This window comes from Primulina eburnea, chromosome 12 (assembly GCF_022965805.1).
Source record: "Primulina eburnea isolate SZY01 chromosome 12, ASM2296580v1, whole genome shotgun sequence".
NCBI lineage: Eukaryota > Viridiplantae > Streptophyta > Magnoliopsida > Lamiales > Gesneriaceae > Primulina > Primulina eburnea.
The window spans coordinates 34,953,617-34,975,818 of record NC_133112.1 but is presented as its reverse complement, the minus strand read 5'-3'; the positions used below and the strand labels follow the sequence as shown (position 1 = coordinate 34,975,818).

The 22,202-nt window shown below is 35.3% G+C and overlaps 3 protein-coding genes across 5 annotated transcripts; 2 read left to right on the top strand and 1 right to left on the bottom strand.

The window, feature by feature from the left end:
* Positions 1 to 587: 587 nt before the first annotated feature.
* On the top strand, positions 588 to 8,494 carry LOC140807108 (uncharacterized). Of its 3 annotated transcripts, none has more exons than XM_073163804.1 (4): positions 588 to 746; positions 891 to 1,003; positions 3,685 to 3,857; positions 3,956 to 8,494. In XM_073163804.1, exons 3-4 carry the CDS (start codon positions 3,737 to 3,739, stop codon positions 7,291 to 7,293), a joined length of 3,459 nt encoding a protein of 1,152 aa, XP_073019905.1. In that variant the 5' UTR covers positions 588 to 746; positions 891 to 1,003; positions 3,685 to 3,736; the 3' UTR covers positions 7,294 to 8,494. The 3 variants fall into 3 exon arrangements, with proteins under 3 accessions (XP_073019905.1, XP_073019906.1, XP_073019907.1); XM_073163805.1 differs by lacking the exon at positions 891 to 1,003 and adding an exon at positions 1,059 to 1,157 and having other exon boundaries at positions 588 to 837; XM_073163806.1 differs by lacking the exon at positions 891 to 1,003 and having other exon boundaries at positions 588 to 837.
* A 1,423-nt stretch (positions 8,495 to 9,917) lies between these two features.
* On the bottom strand, positions 9,918 to 13,403 carry LOC140808098 (rhodanese-like domain-containing protein 7). Its single transcript, XM_073165119.1, has 5 exons — positions 12,976 to 13,403; positions 11,799 to 12,050; positions 11,609 to 11,707; positions 10,715 to 10,996; positions 9,918 to 10,490 (listed from the first exon to the last, which is right to left on the bottom strand). The coding sequence occupies exons 1-5, from the start codon at positions 13,381 to 13,383 to the stop codon at positions 10,113 to 10,115; spliced, it is 1,419 nt and encodes a 472-aa protein (XP_073021220.1). The 5' UTR covers positions 13,384 to 13,403; the 3' UTR covers positions 9,918 to 10,112.
* Positions 13,404 to 17,078: 3,675 nt separating this feature from the next.
* LOC140807315 (WRKY DNA-binding transcription factor 70-like) lies at positions 17,079 to 19,536 on the top strand. Its single transcript, XM_073164115.1, has 3 exons — positions 17,079 to 17,518; positions 18,560 to 18,661; positions 18,913 to 19,536. Exons 1-3 carry the CDS (start codon positions 17,196 to 17,198, stop codon positions 19,349 to 19,351), a joined length of 864 nt encoding a protein of 287 aa, XP_073020216.1. The 5' UTR covers positions 17,079 to 17,195; the 3' UTR covers positions 19,352 to 19,536.
* Positions 19,537 to 22,202: the final 2,666 nt, after the last annotated feature.

The window sequence follows — 22,202 nt, the reverse complement described above, 5'->3', positions numbered from 1 at the left end:
TACTTCATATATCAAAATCAGAATGTAATCTCTCACTATTTTTTATAATTATATTTTGATGCTCATTTAAATATAAATCAAATGAATTATAAAAAATATTATACAAATATGTCCTTGCACTAGTTATTATTAAGTGTAGGCATAACATAGACAAATCCAATGATGTCATGGTTTTTGTTTTCCTTTTGATTTTTAAAATTCAACATTTTAAAATTATATTTTAGGCTCTCACTAATTTTCAAAATTATAATATGTACTCATTTAAATATAATCATTTCAAAATTGTAATATGATCTTTTTAAAACCAAGATATCATTCTTTTTAGAAAAAACATCAAATTAATTATACAAAAAAAAAATTAAACAAACACTACTAATGCATTAGAATCACCAGTCTGATTGAAGTTACAGGATTAGAGAAGCAAAGCGACATCAAAGAATTGGGCAGGTAATATGAGCGTATGACAACCTTCGGCTTCGCTATTCCTTAAACAGAAACGAAAAAATAGTAAAAAAAGAATATTTAACAGTTGACTTGGGACTAAATTCCATTTTGAAATGACATCTACCCCATTTATTTTTGTTCACACTCCAAGAAAGATTATCGCGTGGTTTGATGTGAATGTGTGAGAGAGAGAGGCTGAAAAGTTGCCAATGTTTTGTGAGCCAGCATAATAATGACTCAAGACTCGACTTTTGGGATTTGCAGGCTTCCTAAACACGGCATGGAAGACTCCAACATCTGTCGTAAGTTTGAGGGTCTGTGAGTTTCTGTGTGAAAGAGAGAAGGGGAAAGACGATCCTTGCTCAAGAGTTTCTTTTGCCCTTTTCTTCGTAGGTTCGATTTGTCACTTTTGTTTGACTTTTCTCTTTATTGATATTGTGTCACAGTGGTGTTCTTGCTCAAGTCTGCAATCTGTTTATTTTATTGTTGATCCGGGGAGGATTCGTATAGAGTCGGTGCTTGTTATTCTAGACTTGTACTGTTGCAGTTCTTGAAAAAGGTACGTTTTCTGGAGTTTGTTGTTAATCGAGAATTGATTCTTTTTTTAGTTGCAGTTTGCTGGGATCTGTTTACCCTGAAAAGGATTGTTGCAATTTTGATGCAAATTAAGAAATTTCTTTTGCTGGACAAGTGTTGGTACCAGCCATTATAAAGTTTGAATCTTTGTCTCTCTTTTCTTTTTCTTTTTTTTGGTTTTCTGTTTTTGGTGAGACAAGGCTAACAAAATTTGGTGGGATTGTTTAAATTTTGGTGTATCGAGTGGCGATGGTAATTTTGTCTCCCTGATTCAGCTGGATCCATTTTCAATAACTTTGCTTAAGCACTGTTGCTTTTCTAACTCTAGTTTGCTGCAAAAATAATCTTTGGGTATGTGTTGTTTTTATCATGTTGCTACCATATTTGATCTATTTCAAGAATTTGCCGAAGTGCTCGGTTTAGAGCTGCTTCAGCAAATTATACAGTGGTTTGTGCTGAATTTACTCTGTTGCTGTTACATCCTATTGCAATTCTTTTCTCGTCTGTCTTATGTTGCTATATAACGTGGAAGCTCTGTAATTTTGGGAGAAGATTAGTTTTCCTGATTCATGCCTATTTTCTTTCACTTTGACTGGAGTGTCTGAATCAATGTCTCTCTATTTAAACCGTTTTAGTTTATAGAATACCATTTTGTTTAAAGAGTTCGTTCAATGGTAGTATACTAATAGTAGGTAATCAAACGAATTTGAATCAAACTTGTATAATCGAAAATTCTGAATTCGTTTGGAAAAGGATGAAAAAGAAGACCGGAGCCCAATTGGCGCCTACCGTCTCCTTTCCGCCTAGGCGGTTGAACATTTTTAAGCATTTTTTTTATATGTAATCATATATAATCATGCAATATAGTTATAAATAGTCTTTTTTTTGTGTGTAAGATGTATAATTAAATAATGCTTAAGCATGAAAAAGCTTCGTGCAATATAATATTATGCAGACAAGATGCAAATAAATGTATGAATACTAAATAACAAGGTAACTAATAAAAATTCATTAACAAAGATTCATCGTCATATTAATACTAACAAAGTAATATGATTACTTTTACCAAAAAGTATGTCAAATATACAATAACTAACCTAAAGGCTTGCTGGCGGCTGGAGGAGGCGGCGGGCGGTTGAGGCGTGTGGTGACTGGTGGGCCTAGTGGTTGATGCTGAGAAGTGAAAACACTTGAAGTTGGAACATAAAATAAAAACAATGGTTTGTGTTTTTATGACTAGGTTTTTTAAAATTTGTTAACTTTTGACTGGGTTTTCAAAATCAATTGACTTTGACTGGAATTTTAAACTATTGAATTCAACCGCCTCGGCCGCCGGATGGGTTAGGGCCGCGGCGGCCGCCTACATAGGCCTCCTGATGCAAAACTGCCTATTGCCTAGGCAAGCGGTCGCCTCGATCACCATTTAGAACATTGTCTTGATGTTGGATTTTCGCAAGCTTGAGATGTTGAATACTTCGCGAGAAAATAAGCTATTTCTCTCATATGCCATGTGTTAAATAGATTTTTTGTGAACTTGGGATTGGTAGTTCCTGTTTGATATGGAGAGCTTTTCATTATAATATGTTGGGTGCAATAATTATCCTTGTCGGAAAAAACGATTGAACCGTGGTGTTTGAGCTGTTATGTGGTTTAAAAGATTTGGATTGCACCATTACCACCAGCTGTAACTTTTGGTAAAGGAGCAAACGTTTGGTCCTAAAATTGGTATCAGAGCCAAGGTCACGGGTTCGATCCCCATTAATTTCAAGGAGTGCAATTATTAGGAGAGAGATTGTTGGGTGCAATAATTGTCCATGTTGAAAGAGCGATCGAACCGTGTTGCTTGAGTTGTTGTGCGGTTTAGAATATTTGAGTTGCATCATTATCACTAGCTATAGCTTTTGGTAAAGCGGCAAACACTCGGTCCTACATATTATTTATTCGTAAACTCGTGACTGCATTAATTTTATTTTTAGAACTGAACCACCAAATATGAAATTCACAAATAACATCAAATTTTCTCAAAACTTTGATGATTCTCTAGTTGTGAAGTCCACTTCCCTGCATTAAGTTTGTAGTTGTAAATATAACTGTAGATAGCCATGAAAAAATCCATAATAATATTAAATATTTTATCTTAAAATATTTTTAAAATATTTAGAAAAGCTCTTGCCTCATGAGCTTTTGAATGCCGTGATTTGGGTCCCAAGTTCAGCCTATCAAGAAGCTCGGGAGCTTGAGTTTGAGCTTGAGCTTCAATTAGGTTCATGTTGGCTCAACAAGCTCATTAGCCGGTTACTGGACTCTTTGATATTCTTTTCTGTATATGAAGATTGTTTTTGGCCATTTAATACAATCTCAGAAAACCATGTAAACTTTCTTTGGTGCGAACTAATTATCAAAAAAATTCCAAGACTTGGTTGCTGCGTGCTTGATAGAGAGCGGGTTAAGTTCATTATAGAATCATGTTCTGGTTAAGCATTGCTCTTGAGTTATGAACTTGAGAAGCAAATGTAACTTGTTATGCAAAAGTTGATGTTCTATTTGTATCTTGAGGATATGGACGTATAATCATACTCTTGTTCCATATTTTTTTCGGCATACCATCATCTCACAAGGATGACTTGGATGGGGTTTTGCATATTAATTTAGTTATTTGTGCAGGAAGTTTGTGTTTTGAGGACTATCACAGTTGATTGGATTGAAGTATTAGAAAATGACTCCTCCATCGAGCATGAAAATTCGACTGGTGCGATGTCCTAGATGTCGACAAGTTCTGGCAGAGTTGCCTGATATTTCTTTGTATCGATGTGGCGGATGTGGAACCACTCTCCAAGGTAATATTAATCTTTTGAATTTATTCTATTAGTATGAAGAATGATTCTCTGCGGTATTATTTACTCATATATTCTTTTCACAATCTATAATCGTACAGCTAAACAAAGGAAAATGGAGTCAAATCATGCAACAAATTCAGTTGCAACGATTCAGCGGGATAGTTTTCAAGAAGAGGAGGAAGCTAGAAGCTCTAATCTTGATTTTCCTAGTCCGACCAAGGAAGTATCTTCACCAGACAAAGATGATGTAGTATTTGAAGATGATGGAGTGGAAAGCAGTAGTGAACAGTCTGAGTACAGGAGTGCCTACAACGGACTTTGTAGTTCTCCCGAGTTTAGTTGCGACACAGGAGAATGTTCTCTTCGCTACGACTCTGAAATACACGACAACAAATTACACGATTCAGATGAGGATTCAAGTGAAGGTGGGAACTTTTCTGGTGAAATTCCAATCTCAATGGAGGCCTGTGAACGGGTGAAAGAGCATGACAACATTTATTTGGATCGCTCCATAGAAGTTGATAAATTTGATGGTGAACAATCTCTCAAAGTGTGGCAAGGAGGGGAGAAAATCGTGGATGAAGTTCGAATTTTTTATGGGCGTGAAGATCAGGATAGTCTATTGCAACATGCTGATACTGAACATAGAGAAGGGATGTATGCTAATTATGCTAACGAAGCTACAAGCTCGAACCATGATTTAACTAGTCCACCTAAGGAAGAGTCTTCTTCGGATAAAGACAGCAGAAATGTCTCCAATGGTCTTTTGAGCATGCCTGATGCTGACCATTGTCAGAATGAAGATTCACCAGTGGAAGAATCAGTAATTCATAACAAAGTAAAATGTTGTTTGGGCCTCGGTTCCAAGAGATATGTCAGAGAATTACACGACTCAGATGGGGAATCGAGTCCAGGTGGAAACTTTTCTGGGGAAATTCCTAGTTCCAGCGAGTTGGTTTATCAGGGGATCGATGAGTTGGCCCCAGAAGCTAAACGAGCAGGAAAAGATGATATGATGTATTTTGATCAAACCACACATAATGATCAATGTGACGATGTAGAATTTCCTGACCATGAAGATCTGGAGAATGGATGGCCACCTGTCAGTGCCCAACATAGGGAAGGGATATGCAATTATAATGTTAATCTAGAAAACAATGATGTTTCACTCGAGGAAGCCAGAAGCTCGAAACATGGTTTAGGTTGTGAACTTAAGGAAGATGATAAAGACAATACAAAATATCACGACGAACGTGTGGAAAGCAGTACTGAACTGTCCGAGGATAGAAGCATCTCCGATGACCTCTTGAGCTCGCCTGAAGTTAAATTTTTTGAGAATAAGGATACAGATGAATCCTTAAATCATGATAATAGCCAAGATTTGAAAAGGTCCAATACTGGATCACTCGATCTAGGTGAAGATGAGGAGAGTCTTTTGGATGGACCCGAGAAAGTAGGTCGATTTGAAGGTGGAGAATCCATTGGAGTGTGCCAAAAAAGTGACAAAATGGTGCACAATGTCCAGAACATTTCTGAGCATGAAGCTCAGGAGAATGGATTGTCAGCTGTTAGTATTGAACATAGAGAAGGCATCACCAATAACCATGTTCATCTGGAACTTGATGATGTCTCAAAAGAGGTTGCTGGGATTAACGAACATTGTGAAGGGATCAACAATCACCATGTTCATCTTGAAAGCGATGATGTTTCAAAAGTGGTGGCTAGAGACCATGCTCGTTTTGAAAACGATGATGTTTCAGAAGAGGTGGCTGGAAGCTTGAATCATGATTTAACCAGTCCACCCAAGGAAGAATTGTCATTGAATAAAGCCAACATTCGATTTCAAGATGAACATGTGGAAAGCAGGATGGAATTTTCTGTGGTCGGAAGGGTCTCGAATGATCTTTCTAGCTCACCTCAGGTCAACTGCTGTCAGAACGAAGATCCACTAATGGAAGAATCCTCGAACAAAGACCAAGATAGAAATTCTTTGAACCCAGATTTCAAAAAGCATGACAACGGGTTGCATGAGTTAGATGGCGAATTGACTGGAGGTAGAAATGTGTCTGCTGAAATTTGTAGTTCAACTGAATTAGTGTATCATGAGACTGAAGAGTTGATTCCAGAAGTGACTAAACTCGCAGAAGAATGCAACAAAAGTAATTTGGATCAACCCGCCAAAGTAGAACCAGTTCAAGGCGAAAAATCTTTGCAGCTGTGTCCAGAAGGTGACAATATCCTTAACGAAGTTCAGAATTTTTCTGGGCATAAAGGAACAAGGCGTGCTGGAGTAGGTTCTTCTGCTGCTGAAATTGTTTCTCACGAAGATGGCAATGCATCACCCGTAGATGATGGCTTTGAGGGTAGTCCTACATTTAATAGGGCAAACACCAATAATCCAAGTGTTGGTGATACTGTTGTTGCTTCTCAGGTTGTCTCAATGGAGACGCCATCCAATCTAACGTCTCTTGATGGCAAACATGGTGACCGTTCTCCAAGAAAAGGCTCCCGAAACTTTGGAAGTGCCAGCTCTGTGGAATTATTTGGAGATTCATTTCTCTCCGAAACTAGCCCTGAGCACAGAGTTAAACCTAAAGACACCACTAGTCCTGTAACAACCAGAGGTTATTATGCTTACGACGGGAGTGAATCTTCCAATGATGAAACCGATGGCCAGATCCCAGTATACGTTCCACATTCCTCCAGGAGAAAGGGCAAGGAAGTAGACTACAGCAGCACCACACTGAAAAGGGAAGGATTTGCGGCGAAGAATATGATGATGAGCAGTGAATCAGAGATGGAATACTGGGAACCAAGTCCATCAAACCAACATCATGTCATCACAGGCAGCCATGGAAATTCAGTTGAGTTGGCTGAAACCAAAAGTCATATTCTCGCCAGTGGAAATACAATGAGATTGAATGACGGAGGAGGTTCATCACTGTTTCCATTGACTTCGAGAAATCTCCATGCCAACCAAAGATTGAGAGGCCCTTCAGTTTATAGGAACAATTTGCCGCCACTCCATCCAGGTTTTCATTCACCAGTTAAGACTTCTTACTCAGAACCTGATAAAATGGACTTGTTAAGAACAGTGTGTGAGCTGAAAGATCAGCTCAACAGGATACAGTTTCCCAAAATTTCAAGAGACGGAAGTTTTCCTGCCGGAGTCAGGAGGGAAACGTTTTCCCCATCACCCTTCTACTATGATCACTTAATACAAGGAAGAGAGAGATATGTGGATTTGAATCACCATGGAAATTATCAATGGTATGATCAGGGAAAAGGTCGGGTCGAACAATCAAATGTCTCAACACTTGCTCTTTCTGGGGAAGCTGCATATTACCGGCACCAAGTTAACTGCTCTTGTTTGCATTGCCTGCACTCGAGACAGGCACTCCTCAGCACCGTTGCTTCCACATTCTTCACACTATAATGATCGCTCTGTGGCTCCTATTGGTCATAACTCCCATGATATTTCTAGTCCTTTGAGTTCCCAGAATTGCTCCAGCTATGAATGCTTGGTACCGGGCCTTGAAACAATGTCCGATAATCAGAGTCGTATTAGCAACGAATTGAGGAGGTTTTATTTGAGGGACAAATATCATGCTTCAAAGAGACATCTCCGTCCTGTCGCCGGTGGATCCCCATTCGTTACATGTTATCATTGTTCAGAAACTTTGCAACTACCTGCAGACTTTCTAGTCTTCAGGAAAAGATATCATCAGCTCCGCTGCAATGCTTGTTCGAAGGTTTTGAAATTTTCACTTGGAGGAGGAAAGAATATAGTTCCATATCTTAGTCACGGTCTTGAAGCAGGTAATTCAAGTGATGTCACCAATGAGAGAAGTCTAATAGCGATGCCACATTCGAATTTATGCCAACATGGTGAACCTGTTTCATGTTCTGATGACCATGGGCGATCTTTCTGTAGAAGTTGCTCGACTGAAGGTGAGGCCTCAGTTTTCGTACCATCCTCTGGCTTAGTCAAGAGGAATAGGTACAATAGGAAGATATCATCTGTGAGTTCTTACGAAGCCATGGAAGATAGAAAAATGAAGTCCACCATGAAGAATTCCATAGATAAGATGAAGAATAAGAACTCGGTAGAAACATTCGAATCAGTTGGAACTTCCTCAAAGCAGCCAAAGTTTGTGAAACCATCCTCAGAAATCGAAGAGCTTCCACCATCACCGAATTCCCCTCTTCACCGGCTAATGGGATATTCATCAATAAGCCAAGTATTGAACAAAGGACCTGAAATGAATAGGCAAAGGTAACGTTCTTGTTCATTTCGAAAAACCATTCTTATTTTCTGCGATTTCTTGCTTCTGATATAGTAGATTCGATGCAAAGTACCACGTGAAGTACACTTGATATAGCATATAATTTGCCAGACATTTGCCATTAAGGTTTGAATACCATAGGATACAGACACAAGTGGTCATTTGAAGTCGCAAAGTGCAATCTTGTTCATTCAAGCAGTCTCTTTCATCTTTTTGTCTTCACAGGGTTGTATGCAGTTGATATATGTGTGAATTCGTATTATACATAGTGAATAAGTTTGATCTTCATTGTTGTTGTATTGTCTATGAACAAGTCCTTTTTTTTTATATAAATATAATATTTGGTGTTAACAGATTACTATTATTATAAAAGACTCGGTGAGATATAGATCTGACATTGAGTTACACTATACCATTGGAGTTTGAAATATATTTATTTATTTATTTTATTACTATGGATCATGTTTTCTTAAACCAGTGTTTAAAATAAGCATGGAAAAGTGTGATTTTTTGGCTAAAAAAATTCATGTACATCACCATGTTAATAGTCAGTTCACAAGACGTGGGATGAATTCCATTGGCACACCTCATTCCATGACAATCAACAGGTGTATCGGATCACTCGTGTACAGCATCGGCTACAATATTATACTATAAAATAGCAAATCAACCGCCTCTCCTCAATATATAATAATCTAATACATGTAAGCCACCATCTCACGAAAAAGAGAAAAAAGAGCTTCAAGAAAATGCGGAGGCATCTACTCACACCACGTGGTCCTCGATCTACACCTGACACGTGGCAAGAACCCACCTCATCCCCTAACCACCCCCCTCTTAGCCTTATATTAGTGGCATGGGAATCCTTGGGAACTCAGAACTAAAGCAACAATGGAAGCAACAATAAGTTACCCATCCATATTCAGATTTCTCCACCCCATATCATCTATCCCACCAACTCAAGCCCACCAAATATTTTCGAAACAAAGGATTCCAGGAAGTGGGCAGCTTGTGTCAAGAATGAGATGTGGTAAAGGTGGATCAGTGCCAGAACTGGACAAGAAACTGGAAGAGGAGTTGAGTGGAATGAAGATATTGAGTGAGAACTGCAAGGAATTTGGTGGGATTGTGGAGTTGGTGGAGTGCTTGGAAAGGGAGGCCATAATGGGGGAGGATAAGGGGAGAGAGGCCAGTGATTATCATAGAAGGGCACATATTTTTGACCAGAGTTCCAGGGTTTTCCAGGCTCTCAAGGAGAGAAGAAGCTCCTTTGATTAGGTTTCTTTTCAATGTTTCTGTTTCCTCTTCTTTTGGTGCTTCTCAATTCTGGTAAATATTTCAAGATTGATGTATATATTTTATAAAATATCTCTCATATAAAGATGGAATTTTTGTCGTTTTGCAATGTTATCATTCATAGGGACGATATTGTGACAGTGTGTGTCATGGTTTCAATCTCCCATCAGAGATTGTTGCTCTCAACGATCCTTTCATAATAAATGTACCAATTTCTATTTTTTTTACAATCAAAACCTCGGGGAGGAAGCTTCGTATAGGTGAGCAGACGGCTCGAAGCTCCTGTCTCTAGTGCACCAATTATCCCCTCAGAAGAATCGTGTGTGAATAATTTAGTTGTTATACGAATGGTAGGATTTTATTTTCATGTTTTATAGAAAGGAGAGTATAATCCCTCTTCAAAGATAAATAATATATCAATGGAAGCATTGAAATATCAATCACATGAGTGGTAACTAAACCAAACTTGGAAGACATGTCGATGTAATTTACCCTCGAATCTAAAGAAATAGAATACCATTTTGATCTTACACTGGGAGCCTTACTTCTTTTTTTGGGATCAAAGGAATCTTACTAGTAAATCATATGGAAGGATTTGAAAGTCCCTAAATTAAAGAGTGAGAAGTGAGGATCATTAATGGAAAACTGATAGTGAAATTGTATCTTGGCTTCATCATGCTGAGCCTGGCATCTGCTCAGTAAGTCTCTCTTCCATTACACCGATTATGGTAGGTTTACGGCCTTTATCCGGACCACCAATAACACCCCATCTCTCAAATTGATTCTGTCTAGCTCTGGCCCTCTCTTTCTCTTCTTCGGATTTCGAAGAGTAGCAATATGGGCAAGTGACTCCATACTCCCATTCTGGCGTTTCCATATCGGCGTCACTCACGGGTTGTTTGCATCCATAGCAAAGTTTGTAAGTCCCCTGAGTAAGGCCATGCTCGACGGAGACTCGTTTATCAAACACGAAGCACTCGCCCTCCCAAAGGCTCTCTGCCTTGGGAACTTCCTCAAGATATTTCAGGATCCCACCTTGAAGATGATAAACCTAGCGAAACAGGGCAAGATGTCAGTGATTTTATAGTTACCATGTGAAATTGACTATTTTAGTAACATGGTTTCATTATTTTTGCCAAACGAGGACAGTTACCAATTAGTTGTCTGCAAGAGTTCACTGTGTAGAATTTTGCGTGCTCAGGAATATGGCGGAAAAATGTTCTCTCAAACGGTGACTTCACAAGATTTGATTGTTGTTTAGAGACAAAAGTGTACCTCTTTAAAGCCTTTGCCTAGGAGAAAACTAGAAGCTTTCTCACACCGAATTCCACCTGTGCAATACATCGCTACTCGGGGCATATTCTTTTCCATTTCATTAATTTGTTCATCCATGGTATTGTCTGAAGCAGCGGGCTCTATCTGGTTCTTGGGTTCGTTCGACTTGAATCGTTTCTCCACCCACTCCGGAAATTCCCGGAATGCTGTTGTACAAGGATCAACTGCTTGTTTAAACTTCCCAATTCTAGTTTCATAATCGTTGCGAACATCTATCACCACCTAAATCATGCAAATTAAAGTCAAAACATATAATACGAGGATAACATTCGCAAAGTCCAGATTATGGTATTTCATTAAACCTTAGGGATGATGACGAGACACAAGGAAATCAAGAAAATATCATACAGAAATAATACTAATGATCTATAAATCATGAGCTTTGTAAGATCTCATGATATGACAAGATTCAAGAGTAATGCTTGTGGACGATTTTTGGATCATGGTTTAGATAATGCCATCATAGCAATGTATAACCATTTATGTTTTTTTAGATCTAGGATTTTCAAGAAAGTGTTATGGCGAAAAGTCGATAAAAAATAGTTTCTCATTTTTCTTCCAGACAACATAGGCATCGATTGTCAGTGTAAATTAAATAAAGAAGATAATAGAAGGGCGGCAACTAGATGATACTACAAACAGATTCGCACAAGCATCTCCTTGATGTCTGCCTTCAAACCAAGCACGAAAAAAGGTTCTCTTTCTTGTTTTCCTCCACTTAATCCAAGTTCTCACATGACTATGCAATGACATTATTGTATACCATGTTGCAAAATCGATTGAATGTGGGGAGACAATGTTGTTCAAGAAATAAAACGAAGTAAAGCTGCTTACAGTATCAGGATCACTGATCAAGTTGTTCCACTCTTTGGGGCTTACGTACTCCCCAACTCTTTCCATCGGTGATACAGTAGGCATTCCAAGTGTAACTATCTGCAAATGATGTCCCAAATATTTAAGCAACTACAACCAGTCACACAGAAAAGCGCAACTCATAGCTATTACGCTAAACGTCTAAACCTACTTCCTGTTTCAATTTGACCCTCACATGGTCCCATCGGAAGGGAGCATCTTCTCCAGCGGCAAGAGGAGAACTGCTCATATGTCCATGGTGAATAGCTTCTTCCTCGGGACTTACAGGTGACTCGATGCACCGAAGACCCTTTAAACGGTCATCTGTTTTGATAAAAGCGAGCACTTCATCCACAGAATTACGGATTCCACATATACTACCATTGATTCCTTCTGGTGCCAATATAATACCTCCTGAAACACGCTGAGGTTATCAGCTTTAGTGAGGATGAATGATATGGGATAAACTTTGTGTGAATATACAAATAGATTGAAGATAAACAGAAACATGAAACACCGAAAGAGAGGATAGGGGAAGAAACCAAGTGCATATAAGAAATGGAAACAGCAAGTGAAGAGAGAGACTGTGAGAGTACAATCATCAATTCAATTCATCAAATTTTGACAACTCAAATGAACAGAAACAGCAATCATGTGAAGAGAGGATAGGGGAAGAAACCAAGTGCGTGTAAGAAATGGAAACAGCAAGTGGAGAGTGAGACTGTGAGAGTGTAATCATCAATCCAATTCATCAAATTTTGACAACTCAAATGAACAGAAACAGCAATCATGTGATGTTTTTGGTGACTTGCATTCGACTACTCTTTATCACATTTGATAAAACGTGACTATATGGCAGAAATACAGCCAACAATTCCACCATTCAGGTAGATGCAGCTCAATGTTAAAACCTCTACGAATCATGTTCAAACCTTCGCCACAAATTTCTACATGAACATGTTCAAGGCCCTTTACACATCAGTTTCTCATTTCTAAAATGCTTCAGGACACAAACCCAACTCTACTACATAAAAATTATACAAAAAAATCCATACAGAAATCATATGAACCATCAAGAGGGCATCAATCAGTTTAATTTGCCAAGAACAAAACAAGCGCCAACACAAAGCTTTATTGTAATGCTTGAAAAATGGCAAGAACTTTTCCAACAGAATGCAAGAAACTACTGAACAGTATCAGCTCAAGATTGAAGAAAAACACCGCAAAGAACTAAAATGGTACAAAATCACATTCAGAACAAGGAAAATGTAAAATCCCACAAGCCAAAATCCTCCCAAACGAAATATACAGTTGTATTAAATTACTTAAGATAAAGAAACAGAAATTACCAGGCGCTCACACAGCTCCTTCAACGGCATCCGTAAATTAGCATGGTCCGGAAAAACAGCGAACTTGTAAAACGAAACCACCACCAACGGGCACTCCACACTTTCACCAACGCATTCACTTTCAGAAACAGTGATCGGATTCTCACCTGGAGCTGAAGAGAAGCATTCAGATTGAGTGAGCCTCCGAGAATTGAAAAGGGAGTTGGTAGAATCTTTCGTTATGGGAAAATTGGTGGATTTTGAGGTGATTTCCGAAGTGGGTTTGGCCATTGGGATCGAAAAGTTAGGCTTTAGAGAGCTGATTGAAGTAGGAGAAGGTGTCATTCTCAGCGCCGCCGTGGCTGAAGAGGTGGTTCGCTGGAAAAGAAGAGGGTGGGATTGCAAAGAAAAGCGGAGCAATGGAACCATGGCCGTTTACTCCATTTGTGCCCTCTGACTCGATCCAATAAAACATTTTTTTTAACTAAGAAAATGAATTTTTTTAATAAATAAATAGTTTTTTCTAAAAAAAATTCTTTATCATATTCAAATTCGAAATCAATAACATATTTGTCATATTTATCCGATACAAATTGATTATGAAATATATCAAATAATATTTTTTAAAATTTTGAAAAAATTATATATATTATATTAGACGGCCGCTTAAGTGGATTTTGAGTCGCTAAGGTGGTTTAGACGATCAAGTTTTTAATAACACTATGAGATCTAAACTTGTCAAAATAAGTTGATTTTGTGATGTTAGTATTCAAAACTTTTTAGAATTTTTAAAATTTTAAAAATAAAATCTTTTCAATTATTTTTTAATAAAAAAAATTAAACGGACTGAGCTAGATTGATCATTTGGAAGCCCGCCAAAATGAATGCTCGGCCGCTCTGTCAGCCCGTTTTGACACCCCTAAAGACTTCACCTTTTTTAAAAATCGAAGAGGTATGCGACTGCTTAGCGGTTAAGCGACGTTTTTTAGCCCATTGTTTTTAACCATTAATTTATACCGGAGATCAGAAGAGTATAAATTAATAAATTATTACTTTCAGGGACCTTTTTAGGCATATTACAAATGAAAAGAGCAAAATGATTTTAGACATTAAATAATATTAACGAAAAAAGCAATTAACCCAAAAATATTATTATTATTATTATTATTATTATTATTATTAATATCAATATTTATGGATATATATTTTCTACCAAACCGATGAATGCCCTAAAACTTGGGATCATACAACATCGTCATTTCTTAATAACATGCAAGATCTAGAATAGGTAGCAGAGGGCAAAAACTTGTGTGAGACGGTCTCATGGGTCGTATTTGTGAGACGAGTCTCTTATTTTGGTCACCCATGAAAAAATATTATTTTTTATGCTAAAAGTATTACTTTTTATTGTGAATATGGGTAGGGTTGATCCGTCTCACGGATTATGACCCGTGAGACGCAGGGGCGGATCTAGGATTTTGGCATTGGGGGGGCCACCTTTGCGACAGTTTTCTCTAAAACCGTCGCAATATGGCGACGGTTACAATAAACCGTCGCGGAATTGGCGACGATTTTTGTAAAACCGTCGCGAAACCGCGACAGTTTCTATATAACCGTCGCTAAAAAATTTTTTTTAAATATTTGGGGGGGCCGTGGCCGCCATATAGCGACGGTTGTTGATAAAACCGTCGCGCATTTTGCGACGGTTTCCGTCACAACCGTCGCTAAAAAAATTTTTTAAATTTTTTTGGGGGGGCCGTGGCCCCCGTTCGCCCTACACTAAATCCGCCCTTGGTGATACGGTCTCACATGAGACTCACTCGGTAGCTGAGTGGTCCATTTCTCGGCCCAATGCTTGGTCATTCCCCAACTATCAACAATTACATGGACAGACTTTACAAGACACGTCTTCAATCCGACCTCATTCATAAAATAATTATTTTTTATGTTAAAAATATTACTTTTTACTCTAAGTATGAATCAGATTAACTCGTTTCACGTAAATAGATCCGTAGGACCGTCTAACCAGGGACGGACCTAACGATGATGTTGTGCACGAATATTGGGATTAATATTTTAGTAAATTATGATTTTGATCGATATTAAAACTAACAAAATGGTTTGACCCAACCAAATCAAACTAAACCGAGGTTGTAAATATAAAAATTATAAAATAGTTTGTTAAAAAATCAATTTACTATTATTTTTTCAATCAAAAAATATTTAATTTGATATTGAATTTACATTATACTATATGTATTATGACAATGAAAGTTTTTTTAATAAATGTTGTACCTTATAATAGTTCAAATTGCACATATTGTAGGCCCAAAAATCTATTCAAGATCTTGTCAAAAAAAAACAACTATTCAAGATGATAACTAATATAAAAAACAAAACCCAAAAAGAATTTAGAAAATATGTTCATAATAAGAATTTATTGATAATTAATTAATGATAATATATTATCATATATTACTTTGTTAAATGTTTTTATCATTCTGTATGTTGATATTTTGTTTCTTAGCTAGTTTAGAACATTCAAATTATATTTAATTTAATTAAAAAATTATTTGAAAATAAAAAAAAATCAAAATTTCATATCAATCAAACCCAATCAAACAAAACTGAAAATCTAGGTTTTTTTTTTAATTATTAAAATAGTTTGATCCGGTTTACTATTTCATATTTTCAGAGCATAAAGTTGTTACATGGATGTTCGCAATGGCGGAGTCAGAAATATGGAGCTGTCCGAGCTAGAATTATAAACTCTAGAATTTTTTAATATTTTAAATTGATCTATCCGAACTAATATTATATTATTCAAAAATTATACAAAATTTACAAAAATTATACAAAATTTACATATAAAATTTTTTAAAAAAATTTGGCCACTTGTGCTAAACACATGTGGCTCCGCCCCTGATAGCTCGTCGACTACTCAAGTAGAGTTCAAGCGCGAAACGCTGCTCAATCAAGTTCAAGCTTAAGTCCAAATATTATATTTGCCGAGTTGAAATCGAGAATTTTATGGACTCATTCCGAAACTATTTTTAAATATACGACCTTCTCAAAATAATTAGATACATTTTTCCCCTTATTTCTTAATTGCACATAACTCTAAAATAGTACTCAATATTCCAGTGTGGATCAATTGACTTTTCCTATCAACTTGATTCACTTTAATCTTATGTTCACACACACACTTGAATATTCAATCGAATGACTTTTTTTTTCCTCAAAAGTAAAACACCAAACGGGAAGAATTACTAAAACACGAGGGGAATTTTTTTATATTAATATTTCATTCGGCTTTAGTTAATTACTACTAATTTTTTGGTTAAAAAAAGATTTAGTTAGTGTGTGTAATAAAAATATCAATCAATTCGATTAATTTAAGTGAGTGTCACCTTATCGATACACATTTATGTGAGCACGGATGATGTAACAATCACCTATTTTATGTACAATTTTTTATATATAATATTGATATGCTTCACATCTATCATACATATATATAATATTGATATGCTTCACATCTATCATACATATATATAATTTTTTATGTAACAATCTCATACATATATATAATTTTGATATGCTTCACATCTATCATACACATTTATGTGAGCACGGATGATGTAACAATCACCTATTTTATGTACAATTTTTTATGCTTCATTACATCCAATAAGTGAGTGTCACCTTATCGATACCCACATAAGTCTGCAACATATCGAAAGTATATATAAACAAACCTATGTATAATGTATTGCTTATATTTATTGGACGAGTCTCTACATTATATCAAACATATTTCATTAAATGTAATAATTTCGAATTTTAAAATATATCCACCTCAAAATTCGAAAGGAATTTTTGTGAATAAATTGATAATTAACAAAACCAAATTTCTTATATGTAAAATATAATATGGAGGCCACATTTCCACGTTTACTAAACAAAAATAAAATAAAATTATCAATAAATCCAGAAATAGGGACCCGCCAACTAGTAAGTCCTAACATGCCATCATCATAGTGACGCAGCCACATGACGTCATCATTTATCCAACCTCGATTGCCTGCCTACTTCCTCTCACCTTCCTCTCGCCTTCCTCAGACTTCTCTTTCCTTCTCTTTCTAAAACTACAAAGAATAAAACTACAAACCCTAATCTCCCCAAATCTCGCACAAACTGAGCACTCACCGCAGGTGTGACCCCAAGGAAGTTAAACAACAATGAATCCGAGCGGAGATTTGCATTCAAGAATCATGGAAACAGCGATAATGGAGTTGTCGAGGGGCAAAGAGAGCGCGATCCAGCTTCGAACCCTACTGCAGAACCCTGATGAAGATGGCGGGGTTGCCTCGCTCGATCAGCTGATGCTGCACATTTCTAGATCTTTCGAGAACACTATCTCCAAGCTGAGTTCGCGTAGTACGGATAAGTCCGCCCCGATCCCCGCGGTTGGGGGCGGAGATGGCCGTGGCTCGGCATGCTCCGACGGTGGGAAGAAGAAGGCCGCGGCGGGCAGGGGCCGGAGGGGTTGCTATAGGAGGAGGTGAGGTTTTTATTTCTATTCTTGATATTATTATTCTTTAACATTTGTTAGTTGGATTGGATTTTTTCCATTGGTGTTATTATAAAATGTAAGTAGCTTATTTATTCAACTTTGTTTTCACTATAAAATTAATGACTTGATCAATATCAGGGTTAAGCATTGTTTCCATAAACTTAACTATTTTGGAATCCATATTTTTTATTATAATAATCGTTTGGAGTAATAAATATTTATGTCCAGAGAATGGTCCAAACGTTATATCTAACGTATTTAAGTTGCACGTTTACCACCAGTCATTACTTCGATCAATTCCAGTGTTAAATGTTACAATAATTATTTATAACCTACTAATGTATGAGAACTTCTGTTAAACTATATTGTGTGTATATAATCCAAAAGATTATGTTAAGACCAGATTATAAATGATCTATCGATGTACAAGCATGAAAGAGATAGGTACATGCACCTCAAAATTCTTTAGTGTTCAATCATTGAATAAATTATAATGCTCTTTTACGCAGATTTAATTAGTTATACCAGGGTTTTTAACCGATGATTTATAGCCAATATGCCTCTGAGATCCTAAATTTGGAACGAGTTTTTGGGTCTGAGATCCGATTGTAATAAATTTTCGACTTAAAAAACCTTTGACATCCATTTATATGAACACATACTCACACACATGTGTATATATGTGTGTGTGTAATAAAACAAATGAAGAGGTAGCTTTTGGCTCTTGAATGCATGTCGGCAACTAGTGCCACTATCCCCACTAGCCCATTTATTGGGACAAAAATAAAATAAGAATAATAATATTTATTTTTAAAACGTGATAAACATAATACTTTGTGTTATGTTGTCAAGTTTTTTTTAAATGATGTCCATATTCTTTAAATTTATATTTATATATTAATGCTTTTAAGAACTAACTAAATCATGATAGAAATTTGAGGTTTCTTTGTAATAAATTTGACATTATTATTCTATGCTTTTTTGTTGGAAATAATAAGTTATAAATTTATTTTGTTCATGTGTTTGCAGAAGAACCTCAGATTCATGGATAACATTAAGAGGAAAGATGGAAGATGGACAAGCATGGAGGAAATATGGACAAAAGACAATCTTGAATTTCGATCATCCTAGGTAAAATTATATTAGTGAAACTAGCCTCGTACCCTCGTTAGTTAACAAGAATAATTCCAAATTATATATATATATATATATATATATATATATATATATATATATATATATATATATATATATATATATATATATATATATATATATATGTATGTATATATATGTATGTATATATATGTATGTATGTATAAAATCCGTGACACGAACACAAGATTGCGAACTAATTAATTTGCATTGTTTGCGTTGTTCAGGTGCTATTTTAGGTGCACCCACAAGTCCGAAGGTTGCAAAGCTACAAAACAAGTGCAGGTAATCAAACAAAATCCTACGTTGTACCAAACCACGTACTTTCATCGTCACACATGCAAAGATTCACTAGCTTTGTCCGCACAAGTGGATTCAGATCCTGTGGACTGCAATTTGATTAGTTTCCAAGGAAATATTGTGCCATTAAAAGAATATTCTCCAAACCCTATCGATGTTTCTTCTCCACAAAGTGAATATCTCACTTCAAACTCGTCTTCGGATCCTTGGGAGGATATTTTCGACCTGGATTCGGTTGGTTTCAAACCTGAATGGGATTCATTGTCGGGCTCGAATGGGGAAGAAATTTTCTCGGGTTTTCAATCGTTCGACGTGGAGTTTGATCGATTTGGTGAAATGGATAGTTTTCACTTCGACGAGTCTTGAGTTTTGTTTGTACAATAGTTGAAGGCAGCAGCGTGTTGAACTTTGATATTGTTGTACAAAAGCTAGAGTTACTAATTAGACGTACGTGGTGGCTACATGTGTGAAGATATATGTACTTTGTTCCATGTCTTTTTTGGCAATAAGTTTTCTGTGTGTATATATAAATAAAATTAAAGATTTGTTATAATACTTATATAATTAAGGCAAAATAAAACAAATTTCATACATAATTATCGAATAAAACAATGGCAAAAACTTGTGTGAGACGGTCTCACGGGTCGTATTTTGTGAGACGGGTATATTATTTGGGTCATCCATGAAAAAATATTACTTTTTATGCTAAAAGTATTATATTTTTATTGTGAATATCGTTAGGGTTGACCCGTCTCACAGATAAAGATTTGTGAGACCGTCTCACAAGATATGAGATATCTACTCTAAAACAATTTACTTCTACGATTTTTATAGTTGAATCGTTGCCTTTCCTATGAGTAAAAACTTGTTGATGCCAAATATGAAATATCAATAAGAAATGGGAAATAATCCATTTCGCAATCCACATGCTTGGACCATAATTGTATAGTGATTTTCATGTGGGGATGCGATGATATATATATTTTGGATCATCTACCCCACCGAAATGTTCGATTTTCGCCAAAATACGTTGATTAGATAATGGTTAAAACACATTTTGGTATCACAATCATTGAATGATTCTGATGGAATGTATAGAACTTGTAAATTTGTTTGATTTATTCAAAATTTTTATGTTAGGTTACTTCTAAATAAATTGATTTCCCTTCAAAATCAAGAAATCCGCAAATTTTTGGCAACTTTAAATTTAGCCTTTCTCTGATCAGTGTTTTTAGACAAAAAAAAACTAAACATTTCGATGATATATAGATGTACCAAAACAACTAAAATTCACAAGTTATTGTATCAAGGGTAAAAAATTGAAAAGTTAGTAGATCCAAACTAAAAAAAGACAAGTTACTGGACCAAAAAAGTTATTTTTCCGATATTTAATTATCATGTCATAAAAGCTATAAAATATATTTTTGCAAGTATGCTACATTTTTTGTCTTATAATTTACAAATTTTTTTACTTTTCGTCGTGTTAACGGTGAATTTGTATTTTTAATCCTATAATTTGAATGATTTTCCCTTTTTTAAATCATGTTATGATGAATTTTCAATTTAGTCATGCAACATGAATGTTTTTTTTTTCATTTTTGATCATATAAATTGTATCTTTTGTTTATTTTTGGTCTTTTTGACCTGCATATATGATAGACTCGGGTAAAAAAAGGGTCAACAAAGGAGCAAAAATGAAATAAAAAAAGTACACGTTACATTATTTAAAATGAAAATTAACTCTAACAAGACCAAAAATGAAAAAGAAATGCAAATTAAGGGTGTATTCATTCTATACTTTCAAAGACTTTTAATGACTTTTTTTAAATGATAAACTTTTGTGGAGTTGATGGATTTTTATTGACTTTTATGGAATGTCATAGAATTGTAAAACAAATTTCATAGACTCTTATACTTTTTTCAAGATTTTTGTAGACTTTTGTAAACATTTTCATAGAATTATGTGAATTTTATAGTTTATAATTGTGATTTATTTTTTATTAAATTTTTTAAAATAATTATTGGACATAGATAACCTCTTAAATTTTAAACTATTATTTTTATTTACGAATATAAATGAATTGTACTTACTTAAAAGTTAAATCAATTTAATTTGTGAAAAACAACAAATGACTATCTAATTTATTGAAATCAAAATTTCAATTCTTTATGTCAATTCAACATATTAATGAATAATATTTTGATGAGTTCATAATAAAATTTTATTAAAAGAACACTCAAAATAATGAGTATTCTTTTATAAAAAAAATTCTAATCATTACTGACAATTTGATCAACATCGATCTACATTCTATTGGCTATGATATCCCTCCATGCATTAGCATTTGCTCGTTGTTGTTTTTGAGTATTAAATAACTGATCAAAGTCGTCACCTTCATAAACTTGTGCTGATGAAGACAATTGAGCATCATTATCTAGTTCAATTTGAAATTCATCAAATTGACACTTCTTTCAAAGAAAATTGTGTAATATAGCACATGCCAATACAAGCCCTGTTAGGGGTGGGAAAAAATACCGAATTTTCGGTATACCGAGATTACCGTAAAAAAATATTGAATTTACCGAATTTTAAGTATACCGAAGATTTCGGTACGGTACGGTAACAATACCGAATTTTTCGGTACGGTAACGATATCCAATTTGACAATTTTGGTATATACCGAAATACCGGAAAAATATACAAAAATTTTAAAATATATAATATTTTAAAACAATAAATTATAATTTTTTTAAAATGTATGGTTTTTTTGGTTCGATATACCGAAAATTTTGGTATAGTATCGGTATGAATTTGCTTATACAATAATTTAAGATATATAAACTAAAATTAAAGAAAATAATTAAAAATAAAATGTTATATAATAATTAATAAAAAATTAAATTTTAATTATGTTTTAAAAAAGTACAAATAAAAGGAAAAATAAATATATGAGAAAAGAATGAAAGTTTGTATTAAATGTATATCAAATCTTTAGGTTGAATCAAAGACTTTTGTTGACATTTTATTGTTGTACATTAGGCTATAATTCTTGTACTTAATAGAATTCCATAGAGTCATTAAAAGTCTACCGACATTTTGGTCAATGAGATGCTACCCATGTGGGCATTGCCCCCATAAGAGGATGGATGGCCAAGATCTTGCCAAACATACAATTTCAAAAAAAAATTGTGGGTCCTACATATGCATGGACAAATC